We start from the raw sequence: 16,999 nt of genomic DNA, 5'->3' as shown, positions 1-16,999 counted from the left end.
GACTGGAGGCCTTATTTGAAAGCTTCCAACAGCATGGCCACTGCTGAAGGTACCCCATGGGCCAAATGGTTGTGTTGAACCAGGAAACTATTTAAATCTACTCCCCCAAAATAGGAATGGTCCCTTTGATAGGCTTCCATACAGTATCTAATGGCTAAATTTTCATTCAGATGGTTTCGGTTTAACCTGAGACATAGTAGAATATACTTGGCCAAGATGCCATGCAGTTTAATTGAACCTGAAACCTCATAGTTGTGAAGTGAACTTCTTAACCACATAGCCATGACTGGTATTCACGATACTAACTCATAATGGTGTAAACTTGATTCTCTCAGCCTTAGCACTGAGTTCATATGGATCTCATTGTGAACTGCTGTTTATGAAAATTAAGAAAGTTATTTCTGTCACCACTTTCTCTTGCATTAGAAACGAGATAAAATCCATTTGTCCTTTGTCGCTTATAACTTATCTCTAATTAATCATAATTCTCTCTAATACCATGAATGTATTTTCATGTTTCACAGAGTTATCATGAAGAGTATCCAAACAATAAAATGAAATATTATATAACAATCTCTCTTTGATTGTATTGCTACTCTATGGTTACTCTGTGTAAATATTAACAATGAAAAGAAGTATTACTCTGTTTTTTTTTGTTTTTTTTTCTTTATTGTCACTTTTTCCATTTTTAACTTATATATTGCATTATTTCAGGAATGAAGAAATAGTGATGCCTGCAGAACACACTGGGTTGGTGAAGGAAAATTATTTGTGGAAAGTAAGTAAAATATTTGACCACTTCTTCAAATCATGAAAATAAGAGATTTATTTTTTTTTAGCGATTTTATTTCATGTGAGAACAAAGTGAAAGTTTTGTGATGGTAGTATACAGAAACCTTATTAGAGAATACTTTGATGGAGGATTCTGTGAGGATTTTGTGTTTTGTTTTTAAATGGTTTAGTCAGAGGAAGGAGAGTAGTGTTCATAACCCTCATTAAAGTCTCTGACTTTAATGTGACAGGATCAGTGGAAGTTACTCTCATATTGGAGACACGAATCAAACGTTTGCCACAGACTGAACTCTTACTAAATGCGATCAAAGACTATGCAGTGATGTGTGATGTTAAACTGGCTGCTAGATTAAATCTATCATCCAAGACCAGGAACAGTTTCTTTGATAGGCTTCCACACAGTTTCCATGTACCAAATTTCTTATAAAAGCCTTTGGGTCAACTTAAGGCTTTTGTAGAAGACACTTGCTCAGGTTGCCTTTCTGTGAAGTCATACCTGAATCACAACTATGCCTCACTTTTTAGTTATTATCAAAGTAACTCTTGTTGATGCAAATCACTTTTATCATCAACAGTTTCTAGTGATTATTCATGGCTGTGTGGTTAGGAAGTTCACTATGCAATCATATGATTCCAGGTTCAGTCTGACTATATGACACCTTGGACAACTGTCTTCTGGACTGACCAATGTCTTGTGAGTGAATTTGATCAACAGAAACTATGTGTGTGTGTGAATATTGACATTACACAACTTCACTTGTCACCACTGTTGATATGGTGTCTGCATTCTTTGCTGATGTTATGACTGGTTGCTCTGTGCTTTTGAAGACATGTAAATTTTTTTAAAATCCTCTTACTGGAAAAATGAGTAATGGTTGTCAACAAGAAGAGGATTCAGCTGTGAAATCCAGTTTCAAATATGTCCCTGTCCAACCCCAGCTCATCATCATCATCGTTTAACATCCATTTTCCATACCTTGGAAATAGGTTGGATGGTTTGGAAGCCACAGGGCTGCTTAAAGCTTTAATTTCAGCTTTGGTGGGATTTCTATGGTTGGATGCTCTTCTTAATGCGAACCACTTTATAGTGTGTATTGGATGCTTTCTTCATACCATTGGCATTAGTGAGGTCACCAAGTAACTTGCAAGACAGAAACAGGAGATAGTATTTTAGGTGACTTTATGTCAGGTTTTGAGAGGCTGAAGTATGATAAAGGTACAAGTGCAGGTGTCTTGCTATAGAGAAGATACATGGCTACCCTACATTATATAAGGGTGGGTGGGAGTAGCTAGGTAGAAAATAAAGATGGTAGTGAGGCGGTGCCAGAGAAAGTTCCCAAGGTGGATAAAATGGATGTCTAATGAACAAAGTAATGAATTTTATGTTAGTTGATTCATTGAACATGATAAATATTTCTATTATTTTATTATCGTTTCAGGTTTTACTCAAAAGGGGAAGTGGCAAGGAAGGGTCATTTATACATGCTCCCACAGGTTCTTTTGACCATGAGTTATTCACTCTAGCTTGGGGGCCAACAGTTGCTGCTCTTTCATTTATCTTTGACAAAAGTTCAGATGAAGGCATCATACAGAAAGCAATCTCAGGTTTCAGGCAAGAATTATTTACTTTTCATTCTTTTCTCTTCCTTTAACATTTTCACTTAGTCATCCTCTGCAGGATTTGAACTTGGACTGAAAATGAGCATAATTAAATATTACAAGGCATTTTTAAAATACTTTGTCTAGTACTTTGTTTCTGCCAATTACTGCCTTCAATATGTAATTATAAATAATAATTAAAACAATATCAATGACTAAGAGGGATATTAGCGGAGTCATTAAGGCAGTGGATAGCATGTCATGCTGTATTCATTCTGGTTCTTTGCACACAAATATCGAATCCTGCCTAGGTTAACTTTACATTCCATCTTTTTTGTGATTAATGAATACAGCACCAGTCCAGAGTGGTGCTTTGGCAGAATTGTTAGAGCTTCAAACAAGAACAAGATGCCTTCATTCAGAAAACTTTATGTTCTGAGTTCAAATTCTGCCTAGGCACCAATGGCCAATGATAAGTACCCCTTCAAACATGCAATTGGTCAACATCAAGCATAGATAAACTAGTAACAACATATTGGGGCTTCATCCAGCAGTGGATCATTAGCAAATGAATGGAATATGAAAATGATTTGGGAGTATGAACATGCCTACAAGTAGCTGATTAAATTACTTCAGACAAATATATTACTGTTACTAAGTGCTTACATTATTTATCCAGGTGTTGAGATTTAACTCATAACCAGACTAAAATAGTTCTAATTAATTCTTAAAAGTTTAACCCAGTACTCTGCATTTTAGATATTTTCAAGTGTTCCTGTTAGATTTTGTCACATATTAGCTGTTTAAAATATTAACCTTAATTTAAAATATTCATGTTTCATTTTGTGTATGCTGTGAGGAAGGGTGTTTTCTGTCCACAGAGATAATTTTCTTTTCTTTTTCGTCTTTTCCAGGAAGTGTGCAATGATCTCTGCTCATTATGGTATGAGTGATGTATTTGACAATCTCGTTATCTCACTCTGTAAATTTACAACATTACTTAGTTCTGCTGATGTAAGTAATTTTGTCTTTTTATTACTCATTGTCTCTGGAATTCCTTCAATATCATCATCATTTAACATTTGTTTGATCAAGCCAAACTATGGTTAATGATATTCTATCCATGACTATTCCATATTATGAGTTTGAGGACTACATTAACCATTGTGTCCTTCCTTTTCAAAATGGTAGAGTGTGACTAGAGGAAGATTTTTTAGCATGGCAAGTGACTCTTTTGCTTGGGGTCCCTCCATGTTGTTGGAGTGACTGTAACTGGGTCTGATTTAACGAGCTTTTAATGGTGCAGTGAATGGTTTGTCATAAGCAATTTCAGGAATATTATCTTTAGATTTGAGTTTTTAACCTCAATAAAGACTTAATTGCAATGTCTGTAATTTACTTAAGATAAATACTCAGAATAATGAAATGAAGTGGGATTTTTTTCATCTTCATTCTGGAGTTTATTTAAATATCATCATGTCTTCTTTAATTAATCAAATGTTTTCATTTAAATGAAAATAGTAGAGCAATTTGTTGACTTGATTATTGCATACTTTCTTATTAACTTTTTTTTATATTGTAGGCACCTGAAAACATTTCAGTCTCTTTTGGTGGTAATTCCAAGGCTCAGCTTGCTGCAAGAACTGTTTTTGGACTTGCTCATCGGCATGGTGATATTTTAAGAGAAGGCTGGAAAAATATTCTTGACTGCTTGTTACAGCTCTATCGAGCAAAACTTGTCCCCAAAAGCCTCATAGAGGTAACTGTTATTTTACTTTTCCAATTTATGAGCATGAATGGAATATATCTTTTATAGAATTTTCTTTTTTTTTTTTCATTGTCTTACATCCATTTTCCTGAGCTAGCATTCACTTAAGGAGTGTTTATTATTATTGTTGGAACAATTACTTTTAAAATTTTGTATCTTTCTTAAAGCTAACCAACTCATCAGTCATTTTTCTTACTACTGAATTTCCTTATTTGTTTTTCAAACATAAGGGTTTTTTTTTTGTTCTACATGTCTTTGAAAGCACCAGAGCGAACCAATGACAATAAACTTTCGTCTGTAGCTCAGCACCTTTCATACTATGAGGAGAATGTGAACATTCATATACACACACAAATATACATACATGCACACGCATGCATACAAAGGGCTTCATATAATTTTCATCTATTAAATTCACTCAGAAAGTATTAGTCAGTCCAGAGTTACAGTAAGACTGAACTGAGAACCCTCACAATGGAACTGAACCCAAAAGTATGTAATTGAGAAGTAACTCTTTTAACCATGCAGCCATGCCTAAAATTAAAATATGTGATGAAACGTTTTTCTTGCTGTGTGCTTGAATAATTATAGAGGAAAGAAGTTATAGAAGAAAATACTAAAATGAAACACTTGAACATTTTTATGAAGTTTCACAGCTGTAATTGCTGAGGTGTCTAACTTACAATGATTCTGTTAAATCTAGCCTATCTTTGGTGTTCGTACAAACTATTAATAGTTACCATGTTTAGCCTCAGTTAGTTAAATATGACACATAGCATAACAGTTTGTATGGTTTTCTATTTCTCTTCTGGTTTCTCTGTCAGGCAAGCTTTGTTTTGTTTTATCACATTTATCGTTTGTTTCTTAGGTGGAAGATTTTGCCGACGATAAAGGAAAGATCTGTATTATGAAAGAAGAGACTACTTCTACAAGCAGGTTAGTATTTCATTTGTAAATCAAGTTATTAGTTGGATAATGATCAGATAAGGTTGTAAGGAAGTAGTGAGACTGAGGAAAAGATAGAAAGAAATGAAGAGTAATGAGGAAGAAATAAGTATTAGTGGGAGGATAATAGTCAAAGTAAGGAGGTAACCCATGAGGCCACAGGCGTATTTGGAAAACAGGGAAGGAATGGACCTAAGATCAGGAGAAGGGGACTCATTTCAGTCATAAGACTGCAGCCACACCGGGGCACTGCTTTGAAGAGTTTTTAGTCAAATGAATCGATCCCAGTACTTTTTTTTAAGCCTGTTACCTACTCTATTGGTCTCTTTTGCCAAACTGCTAAGTTATAAGGACATAAACCAACACCAGTTGTCAAGCACTGATAGGACACACACCAATATATGACTGGCTTCTTTCAGTTTCCATTTACCAAATCTTTAGTCAGCCTGAGGCTATTGTAGAAGACACTTGCCCAATGTGCCACACAGTAGGATAAAACCTGAACCATGTGGTTGGGTGGTTAAGAAGCAAACTTCCCACTACACAACCACACCTGTGCAATTTTTTTTTTTTTTTTTTTTTGGTTTATTTTTTAGTATTTATTTGTATTCAGTAAAAAGGTATGTTGAATTACAAAAGACTAAGAACCATTGTTCTAAATTATTTTCACTAAATGACTGTTTCTCTTTGATTTTTTTCAGACCAGAAACTGGAATGCTTAGTTCCTTCTATGGATTTTTTGCATTATCAGAATCTGCTAACACTAAAGGTCCAACACCAGAAGAACAAGAAGCCACTGAACAGGCTCGCAATTGCATCCATGATTGTCACCTTGAACAGCTGATTATGGACAGCAAGTTTCTACGGGAAGAAGCTCTGCAAGAGCTGGTTAAGGTGGCTTAAATTAATGGATTTCTTTCTCTCCTCATCTCACCTCCCTCTCTCCCCTCCTGCTTTCTCTCTCCCCTCCTGCCCTTCTCTCTCCCCTTCTGTCATCTCTCTCACCCTCCCACCCACATAGCCATGCCTGCCCCTGTATATGTGTGTGAACAGCATTATTTGTATGGTAGGCTTTCTACAGCTGAATGCCCTTCCTGAGGCTGACCCCTCACCAATTTCCAAGCAAGGTGATGTTTTTCCCCTATCTAAGGGGCATACAACTATATATTTATACACATACATAATCCAGCCATAGAAAATGTACCTCCACAAATTTCATCCAACCCATATGAGCATGGAAATGTGGACATTAAAATGATTATGTTGTTGACATTTGATCAGTCCATCCATAAAAGATGGTCTTGATCATCTTTTATTCTCTCATAAACCATAACCCAGTCATTTGGGGTGAGATGACATTGCTTCTTTTTTTTTTTTTTTCTATGACCCTTTCTTTGTGTTTTTTTCTTTTTTTTTTCCAACATCTTACAATCTTTTCTGTGTACTTCAGACACTGCTCATTGGTTCCCAGGTGCCAGATTCTGACGAAGCCCTCTGCATGCAAGGAGATGAGGATTCTGCTGTGTTTTTCCTTGAGCTTCTTATAAAAGTAGTCTTGCAGAACAGGTTTGTAATATCTACACTCTGTGCATTGTAATAGGAATCTACAAATAACATTCTTTTATTCTTTTACCTGTTTCAGTCATTTGACTGTGGCCATGCTGGAACACCGCCTTGAAGAGTTTTTGTTGAACAAATCGACCCCAGGACTTATTTTTTAAGCCTAGTAGCCTAGTACTTATTCTATTGGTTTCTTTTGCTGAAATGCCAAGTTACAGAGACTAAACACACCAGCACCAGTTGTCAAATGGTGAAGGGGGGACAAACACATACACAAAGATACACACACACACATATAGGATGGGCTTCTTTCAGTTTCCGTCTACCAGATCCACTCTCAAGGTTTTGGTCAGTCCAACTAGAAGACACTTGCCCAAGGTGTCATGCAGTGGGACTGAACCTGGAATCATGTGGTTGGGAAGCAAGCTTCTTACCACATAACTTTCAGTTTTAGTCACCAGCTTTGCTACCACCACCACCATCATTGTCATCATTATCATCTCAACACTATTAACAGCATCAATTTTCCTCCTGCTGGTTGGTTGGTTGGTTGGTTGGTTGGTTGGTTAGTTGGTAAGCCACCTCACACTTTGAATATTTCTCTGCTTCAACTTAGTAGCAGGACCTTTATCCTTTTTCTCTGTTCTCTTTTTATATCTTGCAAGATACTTAGTCACCTCACTAGTGTCAATAAGATGGTTGGCATTAGGAAGGACATCTAGCTATAAAAACCATAGCTCTATGACTCACTGGATCCTGTCAAACCAACTGAATCATGTCAGTGTGGAAAACGGATGTTAAATGATGATCATGATGATGACGATATCTCATCATCTGATTCTCACCTGAAGCTGTGATACGTTTATGTTCCTTGGTAACTTCACAACTGGTCACTGTACTTTCAAAGACTGGTTGAATATAAAAACTTTTACTTGAAAAACAGGTCACAGTTGGGAACAGGAAAGGCATTTGATTATAAAATGCTATCTCACGGTGCTTGTCGGCTATCAGACCTGTCCCTGTATTTAGCCTTGGATGGAGCTTACCAGATAAATTCCCGTTCAACCCATGCCAGCAAGGAAAAATGGACATGAATGAATGATGATGATCATCATCATCATTTAACGTCCGCTTTCCATGCTAGCATGAGTTGGACGATTTGACTGAGGACTAGTGAAACTGGATGGCTACACCAGGCTCCAATCTGATTTTGCAGAGTTTCTACAGCTGGATGCCCTTCCTAACGCCAACCACTCCGAGAGTGTAGTAGGTGCTTTTATGTGTCACCCGCACGAAGGCCAGTCAGGCGGTACTTGCAATGGCCACGCTCAAAATGGTGTATTTTATGTGCCATCCGCACAAGAGCCAGTCCAGGGGCACTGGCAACGATCTCGCTCGAAAATCCTTACACATGTCACGGGCACAAGTGCCAGAAAGGCTACGCTGGGCACAGGTGCCATCCCGATTTCGCTTTCACTTGCCCTAATAAGTCTTCGCAAGCTCTAAGAATTATATTAACTGATCTGGTTTTTTTTATCAACTTCAAATGCAATTGTTTCAACATTCGTTTTATCTGTTTGCAGGGATAGAGTGACAATAATCTGGCAAGCTGTTCGAGATCACCTCTACAACCTTATTGTCGATGCTACTGATCATACATTCCTAGTAGAAAGAGCTGTTGTTGGTCTTCTTCGAATTGCCATACGCCTGCTCAGGAGAGAAGAGATAGCTTCCCAGGTAAGTCATGCAAATAAAACTGAAACTCCATATTATTTATGTTGCCTACAGACTTATATATATTATAATCACCAATTCATCATCATAATGAATTTACTCAATTGGCAGACTCCCAAGATGTCCAGTACTTAATATTCTTTTACCATCACATTAATATTAAATCGTTTCATTGTTGTCAACATATTTTTTCATATACTTCTATAAACTAAACCTCTCTGCCTGTCTTTTTATCTGTATTTCTTTATATATCTCTTTCTATGTATTTATATCTCTATCTATATATCTTGTATCTTTCTATCTATCTCTCTCACTTTGTTGTAGGTCCTTGCTTCACTACGTATCTTGCTAATGATGAAACCAGCTGTGATCCATTCCATCTGCCAGCAAGTGGCATACGGTCTTCATGATCTTTTGCGCACTAATGCTGCCAACATTCATTCAACGCAAGATTGGTACACTTTGTTCACAGTTCTTGAAGTAGTTGGAGCTGGCGCTAAACCACCAAACTTTATGCAGTTATGTACCTCTAATGCTACAAATGATGCTGCAACAGACTCTGGTACATTTGACTAATAATTTTTCTTAAATATTTTCTTATCTTAAACTTTGTACATTCTTTAACCATCTTAACTAGTAATAACAGTCTGAAATAATGTTAGTTAAATGTTTATGTTTAAGTAACCATTCTATACTGAAGCATAGACCTTTCTCTTTTTTTTTTTTTTTTTTTTACTAAGGAACAAACCTGATATAAGATAGTAGTGGGGAGGGCAAGATTTCCTTCAGTAGTTGGTACAAGTATCTGGGTGATGTTGATATTGATGTTGGTCAGCTTCAACTTTTCAGACACATTGACAGCTGGAGGTAAAATTGAGGCTTAAATATTACCAGAAAGATGCATCTCTCAAGAGAAAGAATTTGGCTGACTGTTTAGCATACTTTTCATAAGAGCAAATGCCATAGAATTACTGGGAAGCATAGAGGTAGATACATCAAGTGGATTTAAACAATAAGTGGTATAAGAATTGAATGTTCCGTGTATCATAGACCATTTTGTTACTTTAGAAGAGACAGCTAGAGGAGGCAAAACGTTGGTGAATCAGTAGTCGTTAGCTATTGGTGAAGGTTGTATGCATTTTTAGGATTGATTTGATGGTACATTGATTAGGCTTCTCATGAAGGTTCAAAACATCTTACGTTATGAGCACAGCATGAAAAAAGAGAAGACCCATCAAGTCAAGTGAAATCAAAGTTATGGCTGATGCCGGTGTCACATAACTAGCACCTGTATCAGTGGCACATAAAAAGCACCTTTTGAGTGTTGGACCTCACAGAGGCAATAACAAATGACTGAGACTTTTGGCAATATGCCATACTTGAGAAGAAGACCCATCAAGCTAAGTGAAATTGTAGTCATGGCAGATACTGGTGTCACCAACTGGCACCCATGCTGGTAGCACGTAAAGGCACCCATTACACTCTCAGAGTGGTTGGCATTAGGAAGGGCATCCAGCCATAGAAACCTTGCCAAATCAGACTAGAGTCTGGTGCAGCCCTTCAGCTTACCAGCCTTGGTCAAACAATCCAACCCATGCCGGCAAGGACAGTGGATGTTAAATGAAGATGATGATGATTTATGGACACATTTCCACCAATCTTTACTATTGCTGCTCAATGCAGAGCAGGTTTTGTTGACCACTATTGCACTGAACACTAAGCTATATCAGTTGTTACATTTTGGGGACGTTCGTTCCTTTATGGAGAACAAAGACCACTCAACTACATTGCTGTTTCAGCAGACATGAGACATGAAATTCAGGCCCTACCAAAACTAACTGGGTATTTGTTGGGGTTGGGGTTCAGAGTCCTGGCATGGCATTGTGAAATGCATCTTAGTTGCAGTCACTGTTTGAAAAGGAGTGCTTACTTAAGCAACCTGATGAACTGGGGGTTTTTTTTTTTGGTGGGGGTGGGGTGGGGGGGTAATTGAAAATGTGTACGAATGTGCATGTCTGTGTGCATGAGCAGTAACTCTAATGTAAGAAACATTTGTACTTCATTCTCAATGAATGAAATCATCAGTCTACATGGTTACTTAACCTGTTAGAGATAGCAGCCAAATCTCTCTCAAATCAACTTTTATCATCTTAACATTGGAAGGACACATTGGATAATAATAATGATAATAATGAAATTATTGTATACAGTGCTCAGGTGCACTACAACTTGTCAAAAGTGCGGATAAAGCATATGAAGTAACGTACAAATGTCTGGAAAGTGAACAGTGTATGAGTCAGAGACATGCTTGCGTGTGTATGGAGGGGAGAAAATCAGGTGTAGTGTTGGCAAATCTCAGGAAGAATGGTAGTAGTCCTTTTTATTAAAAGCCTGTTCGACCTTGATTGACATAAGGTTAAGCAACAACAACTACTAAAACATTTGACTTTGCTTTTTATATCTCTGTAAACCATTGTATTTTGCAGGAGCTCAAAGTGACAGTGAAGTTCAAAGTGTGAACATTCCATCTGAATCAGGTGAGAGAGGCTACACATCCGATAGCGAGTTATATGACACTCAGTCAAAACACCATCGAACCTGTCATACAGAATTGGAAGTTAAACCTGCCCCAGACAATGTCAGTTGGCTCATGGTATGTGTTGTATGGGGGGTTTTTTGTGTTTTTTTTTTCTTGTCTAGTGCCAAAGTTTGTTTTGAAGCAAAATTGTTTTAGATCAAAGATTCAGATTTTTCTGGAAGCATTTATTTCCTTTTAATTGCAAAAATTTGCAAGAAAAAAATTCCTCAGTAAAAAAAAAATTACCTCATTTAAATAGTAACGAGTGCTCTTATTGTTTTTATCTTTTGTTATTATCATCATCATTGTCATTATTATCGTTATTATTATGGTAGCATACCAGGCAAAATACTTAGCATTTCTTCCAGCTTTACATTCTGAGTTAAAATGCTGCCTCTGTTGACCTTACCTTTCATCCCTCCAGGATCAGTGAAATAAGAACTAGTTGAGCACTGAAGTCAATGTAATCAGCTATCCCCCATCTCGAAATTTCAGACCTTATGCCTATAGTAGAAAGGATTATTATTATTATACTGCTAGATACCCACACAAATGATTTGTTTTCAGTGGTGAATGCTTTATGTAGAACCAACCGCATATTTTATGGAAATGCAGGTAGAAAATTGGTACAAATGGTTGCTACAAACTCAATGAACAACATACCACAGGTTTTTCTGTTACAGTTCTCCATCTCCTGGATTAGTTGCCTTTACTTCAGCATAGAGTGCAACTCACTCTGATAGGCTAAATGTCCACCTGGGTACCTAAAAAAAAATGTTAAGTCCTTTAATGGGTTTTGTTTTTCATCCCACAGAGTGACCAAAAACCTTATTCACTAAGTAGGCTTGGTGGTGTTGCCAGTTTAGTCACCAATGGCCTGACCATGCAACAGGTTACACTGGGGCACATGTTATTAATAGCACATACAAACATTCAGCCTTAAATTTAAAAAAAAAACACCTAATTTCTTGTAATGAAGTGACTGTCATACATTCTTAAATCTAAAGTAAATAACATTTTGAATGTTTTTAGTTACTTTTAATACTGATCTTTATGAGCTTCACTTTAATATAATCAAATATTAGTTATGCTTTCACATACATAGAAGTATTCCAGGTCAGTGATAAATACAAACTGTAAATACAGGGTGGCATTCGTTTAGAAATTTCTCAAAAGTAATTTACCATTTTTTTACTTCAAGGTTTTATGTATTTTTTCTGTCATTTGCTTCAGGTGGAGAAAGAAGTTGTAAGCAGTGGTTCTACAAATTCTTTGACTTCCCCCACCACCCACCGTCCTCCACGTAACCAATACTCTATTGATCTCAACGAAGATATTTTTTACTGTGATTCTAAAGCTTTACTCCGGTCGTCAGAAACGTTGGCTTTTCTGGTACGAGATGCAGTACATGTAACACCACACAACTTTGAAAGCTGTATTCATGCCATCCGTGCATTTGTTGAAGCTAGTATCAATGGAGGTTAGTAAAATATCTTGCTCCTGTATTGAACCATTCGTGGTTTTTCAACTACTACTACTATTTTCATGTCAACCTGCTGTATAACATATGATTCAGTAATTTATAAACGTATCAAAATTTTCAACATTATCCCAAACAAGCCTGAAAATATATTAAAAGCATTGTAGAGCTGTGTCAGTGACCAGGTTGCAATTAGTGTGTCAAAAAATTTGACACCAAATAATAAATGTTTAAGCGAAGTTAACAATTTTTGTGTGTTTTTGAATGGCCAATATCTGTCTTCTACACTAATTGTTTTAGTTTCATGCCTGTGGCACATAAAAAGAACCTACTACACTCTCAGAGTGGTTGGTGTTAGGAAGGGCATTCAGCTGTAGAATCCTTGCCAGATCAGATTGGAGCCTGGAGCAGGCTTGCCAGTCCTCAGTCAAACCGTCCAACCCATGCCAGCATGGAAAGTGGACGTTAAATGATGATGATGATAGCCTCAGATCAAATTACTTGCCAAACCAATACATCTCTGAAATTCTTTTTAGCCCTTTAGTATTTAATCTGGTCATATACGGCCCAAATATTCTATCTGTTTTATGTTAAAACTGGCTTGATCCAACCCCTCACACCTACCCTACAATGTCATTCTGAAAATATACAAACACACTGTTGAAATCTTGAAGCTACAAGATAATGCACGATTAATTCGAATTGATGTGAATGAATAAACAACACATTTGTCAAAGAAATCTGAATGTGAAAGGGTTAAACTGTACTTACCACACAACCACTCCTGTGCCTGTACTTACCACACAGCCACTCCTGTGCCTGTACTTACCACACAGCCACTCCTGTGCCTGTACTTACCACACAGCCACTCCTGTGCCTGTACTTACCACACAGCCATTCCAGCACCTAATTTATTTATTATTTTTTTTAGGACAACAAAAAAATATTTGTAAAACTACTCAAACTCCCCGTGATAAGAAACATCATTCTAAATCAAACCGGCCAAAGAAAGAACAATACAGAACAAAAAGATCCTACTCTAATGCCAGCCAGCAGAATCAGACGCAAATTTCTGATGATGAAAACGACAATGAAACATTGGCTGCTGGCTTACACTCTCTCTCCATTCAGGTAAATTATTCAGCATTTAGAGTAAACGTTTTTTTTTCCACCCTTTTTTGTATAAATGCAACTTAGTTCTTCGAAGATTAGGTTGTATATAAATTATAAAGCTTATTAATGTGTTTCTAAGAGGAAAAAAAAATCATGATTATATATGAATTTAATTATTTTTTTATGTATTGCAAAACAGTTGCTGGACTTGATGCACACTTTGCACACAAGGGCTGCATCTATCTTCAGTTATTGGGCAGAGGAAGGCAATTCTAGTGGAGAAGTCAGTGATGCCACTATTGATGCTGGTACTAGTACTCTGTGGGCAAAGTGTTGGTGCCCTCTTTTACAAGGTATGCACAAATCTCTAATTCACAGGCACTAACTTGTCTTTATTTAATTAACTTTATTAAACAACTCTTTTTCCCAAAATTTTCTTACTCAATTATTTTAAATCAGTCATAGTTAATAATATGTAATTGCTTAATTATTGCAAAGTGTTAATTATAAATTATGAAGACAGTTTGAAATGGAAATTGCTGCTACAAAAAACAGACCTGGTTATATTTGATTTATATAAAATTTACTGTTGCTGAAAATAAATTAAGGAAAAATATTACTACCATTCTTTAATAGTTAATCCTTTTTTTCTTTCCATATTTCTGCTTCTATTTCAATTATTTTGAAAATAATAATGAATTTAGTAAAATGATTTTATTATTAAAGCTTGTGTTTGAAACATAAATTAACATGAAATTTTGATAGAAGACTTTAATTTAGATTACTTTAAATCAAGTTTGTATTTTAGAACCACAGTCAGTCTCAGATGGGTTTTGTTATCAAAAGGATTCAGATAAAACTTACTTTTACTTCCAGTCAACAACACTAAATAACAGTCTGTCATTTCTTTATCTTGATAATTGATATGTGTCTCATATTATTTGTCATCACTTTCAGGAATTGCTCGGCTGTGTTGTGATTCTCGTAGACAAGTTCGAAGTCAAGCCCTCACCTACCTTCAAAGAGCTTTACTTGTCCATGATCTTCAGACTCTTTCTGCTAGTGAGTGGGAAGCTTGCTTTAATAAGGTGTGTATGGAACCTTCCTGTTTTGACATTTTCTATGAAGGTTTAGGATTATGTGAATCAGGTGTGTTAATGCTGAAAAAATCGACTAAATACTCAGACTAAATTTCTGTAAATATCTAGTGAAGTAGGTTTTAAGTGAATGGTTATTGAACATAGGAACATGTGTAACAGATGAAATAAGGGAATATTAAATTCATGCTTCATATATATATATATATATTATATATATATATGGTGCATGGCTCAGTGGTTAGAGCATTGGGCTTACAATCATGAGGTAGTGAGTTCAATTTTCAAACCGGGCTGTGTGTTGTATTCTTGAGCAAAACAATATTTTCACGTTGCTCCAGTTCACTCATCTGTAGAAATAAGTTGTGATGTCACTGGTGCCAAGCTGTATTGGCCTTTGCCTTTCCCTTGGATAACATTGGTGACATGAAGAGGGGAGGCTGGTATCCATGGGCAATTGCTTGTCTTCCATAAACAACTTTGCCCAGACTTGTGCTTTGGAGGGAAACTTTCTAAGTGCAATCTCTTGGTCATTCATAATCAAAATGAGTCTTTATCCCATATATATATATATATATATATATATATATATATGTATATAAAATATTGAAATGATTAAAACCAAAAACTTGAATCCTTATCACTAAATATTCAGTATACTTCACATATTCGATAAACTACAAATGTTTTTGCAACTGTTTCTTTGAAGGTTCTCTTTCCACTTCTCACCAAACTGCTAAGTAATATAAATAGCCAGGATCCTTCTGGAATGGAAGAGACCCGTGTCAGAGCATCAACATTAATCTGTAAGGTGAGCTGGCTAAGGGCATTTTACAATTTTACATTTTTGTGTTTTTTAAATTTTATATCAGTGATTGGCTGTAGGTTTCCAAATGGCCAGTCATTGGTTCGTTACATATATATATATATATATATATCATTATAAATATACAGGGATTAGCAATTGAGTTGCTTCTCCAACATACTGAAAATTTAGAAATAGCAGTCAAAGAACTACTGATTCCAAACTACAAATTTTCTCTAAAGTGGATGGCGATATTTATGGCACACATAGAACAAAAAACCGGAGGGAAAAGCGTAAACAAGCCAAGCTTTTTAGTTAATTGGATACAAATCGTTTCATGGTTAAGTGAATAGAAATTTCACTATTCCAATCTTCAGTCTCAATATTCTGATAAATTTGAAAGTGTCTCTAAAAAAATTCACGGTAATCTTTGGCCATGCGACACCAAAAATCAACGATAAGAAAGGCACTTACGAATTCATCGGCTAGCGAGTTCAGGCACCTCACCTCAAAGAAATCTATTCCATGTGCGTCACAAATAGTCCCGTATGAAAAAAAGTTCCGTGTCGAAACTGGATTACGGTTTAGCCATCTAACTTAGAGATATCAAATATAAATATACAAGAATAAGGGCAGAGAATCGTCAATTAATAATAGAATTAATAATTAACAATTCTGCCAAGTAGTTCAGTATGAAAAAACCTTTATCGGTAAGACTATTTATCATTATAAATATACAGGGATTAGCAATTGAGTTGCTTCTCCAACATACTGAAAATTTAGAAATAGCAGTCAAAGAACTACTGATTCCAAACTACAAATTTTCTCTAAAGTGGATGGCGATATTTATGGCACACAGAGAAAATTTGTAGTTTGGAATCAGTAGTTCTTTGACTGCTATTTCTAAATTTTCAGTATGTTGGAGAAGCAATTCAATTGCTAATCCCTGTATATTTATAATGATAAATAGTCTTACCGATAAAGGTTTTTTCATACTGAACTACTTGGCAGAATTGTTAATTATTAATTCTATTATTAATTGACGATTCTCTGCCCTTATTCTTGTATATATATATATATATATATATATATATATATATATACTATATATATATATATATATATATATATAATATATATATATATATATCATATATATATATATATATATATATCTATATATATATATATATATATATATATATATATATATATATATATATATATATATATATATATATATATATATATATATATATATATATATATCATATATATATATATATATATATATATATATATATATATATATATATATATATATATATAATATATATATATATATATATATATATATATATATATATATATATATATCATATATATATATATATATATATATATATATATATATATATATATATATATATATATATATATATATATATATATATATATATATATATATATATATATATATATATATATATATATATATATATATATAATATATATATATATATATATA

At 35.1% G+C, this 16,999-nt stretch overlaps 1 protein-coding gene across 13 annotated transcripts in view; it reads left to right on the top strand.

Moving 5' to 3' along the window:
• LOC106879283 (Golgi-specific brefeldin A-resistance guanine nucleotide exchange factor 1) overlaps positions 1 to 16,999 on the top strand; it is a 98,371-nt gene that overhangs the window by 69,246 nt on the left and 12,126 nt on the right. For all 13 annotated transcript variants that reach the window (XM_089357904.1, XM_089357899.1, XM_089357902.1 and 10 more), the window contains 15 exons: positions 715 to 778; positions 2,232 to 2,404; positions 3,306 to 3,405; positions 3,974 to 4,150; positions 5,028 to 5,095; positions 5,806 to 5,998; positions 6,555 to 6,670; positions 8,248 to 8,401; positions 8,723 to 8,960; positions 10,885 to 11,051; positions 12,210 to 12,456; positions 13,388 to 13,587; positions 13,769 to 13,922; positions 14,527 to 14,657; positions 15,376 to 15,477. In XM_089357904.1, coding sequence (XP_089214030.1) covers positions 715 to 778; positions 2,232 to 2,404; positions 3,306 to 3,405; positions 3,974 to 4,150; positions 5,028 to 5,095; positions 5,806 to 5,998; positions 6,555 to 6,670; positions 8,248 to 8,401; positions 8,723 to 8,960; positions 10,885 to 11,051; positions 12,210 to 12,456; positions 13,388 to 13,587; positions 13,769 to 13,922; positions 14,527 to 14,657; positions 15,376 to 15,477 — 2,284 coding nt within the window. The remainder of the gene's footprint in view (positions 1 to 714; positions 779 to 2,231; positions 2,405 to 3,305; positions 3,406 to 3,973; positions 4,151 to 5,027; positions 5,096 to 5,805; positions 5,999 to 6,554; positions 6,671 to 8,247; positions 8,402 to 8,722; positions 8,961 to 10,884; positions 11,052 to 12,209; positions 12,457 to 13,387; positions 13,588 to 13,768; positions 13,923 to 14,526; positions 14,658 to 15,375; positions 15,478 to 16,999) is intronic.

This window comes from Octopus bimaculoides, chromosome 9 (assembly GCF_046866305.1).
Source record: "Octopus bimaculoides isolate indiv1 chromosome 9, ASM4686630v1, whole genome shotgun sequence".
Taxonomy (NCBI): domain Eukaryota; kingdom Metazoa; phylum Mollusca; class Cephalopoda; order Octopoda; family Octopodidae; genus Octopus; species Octopus bimaculoides.
The sequence above is the reverse complement of the archived record's forward strand: the minus strand, read 5'-3'. Positions and strand labels throughout refer to the sequence as shown.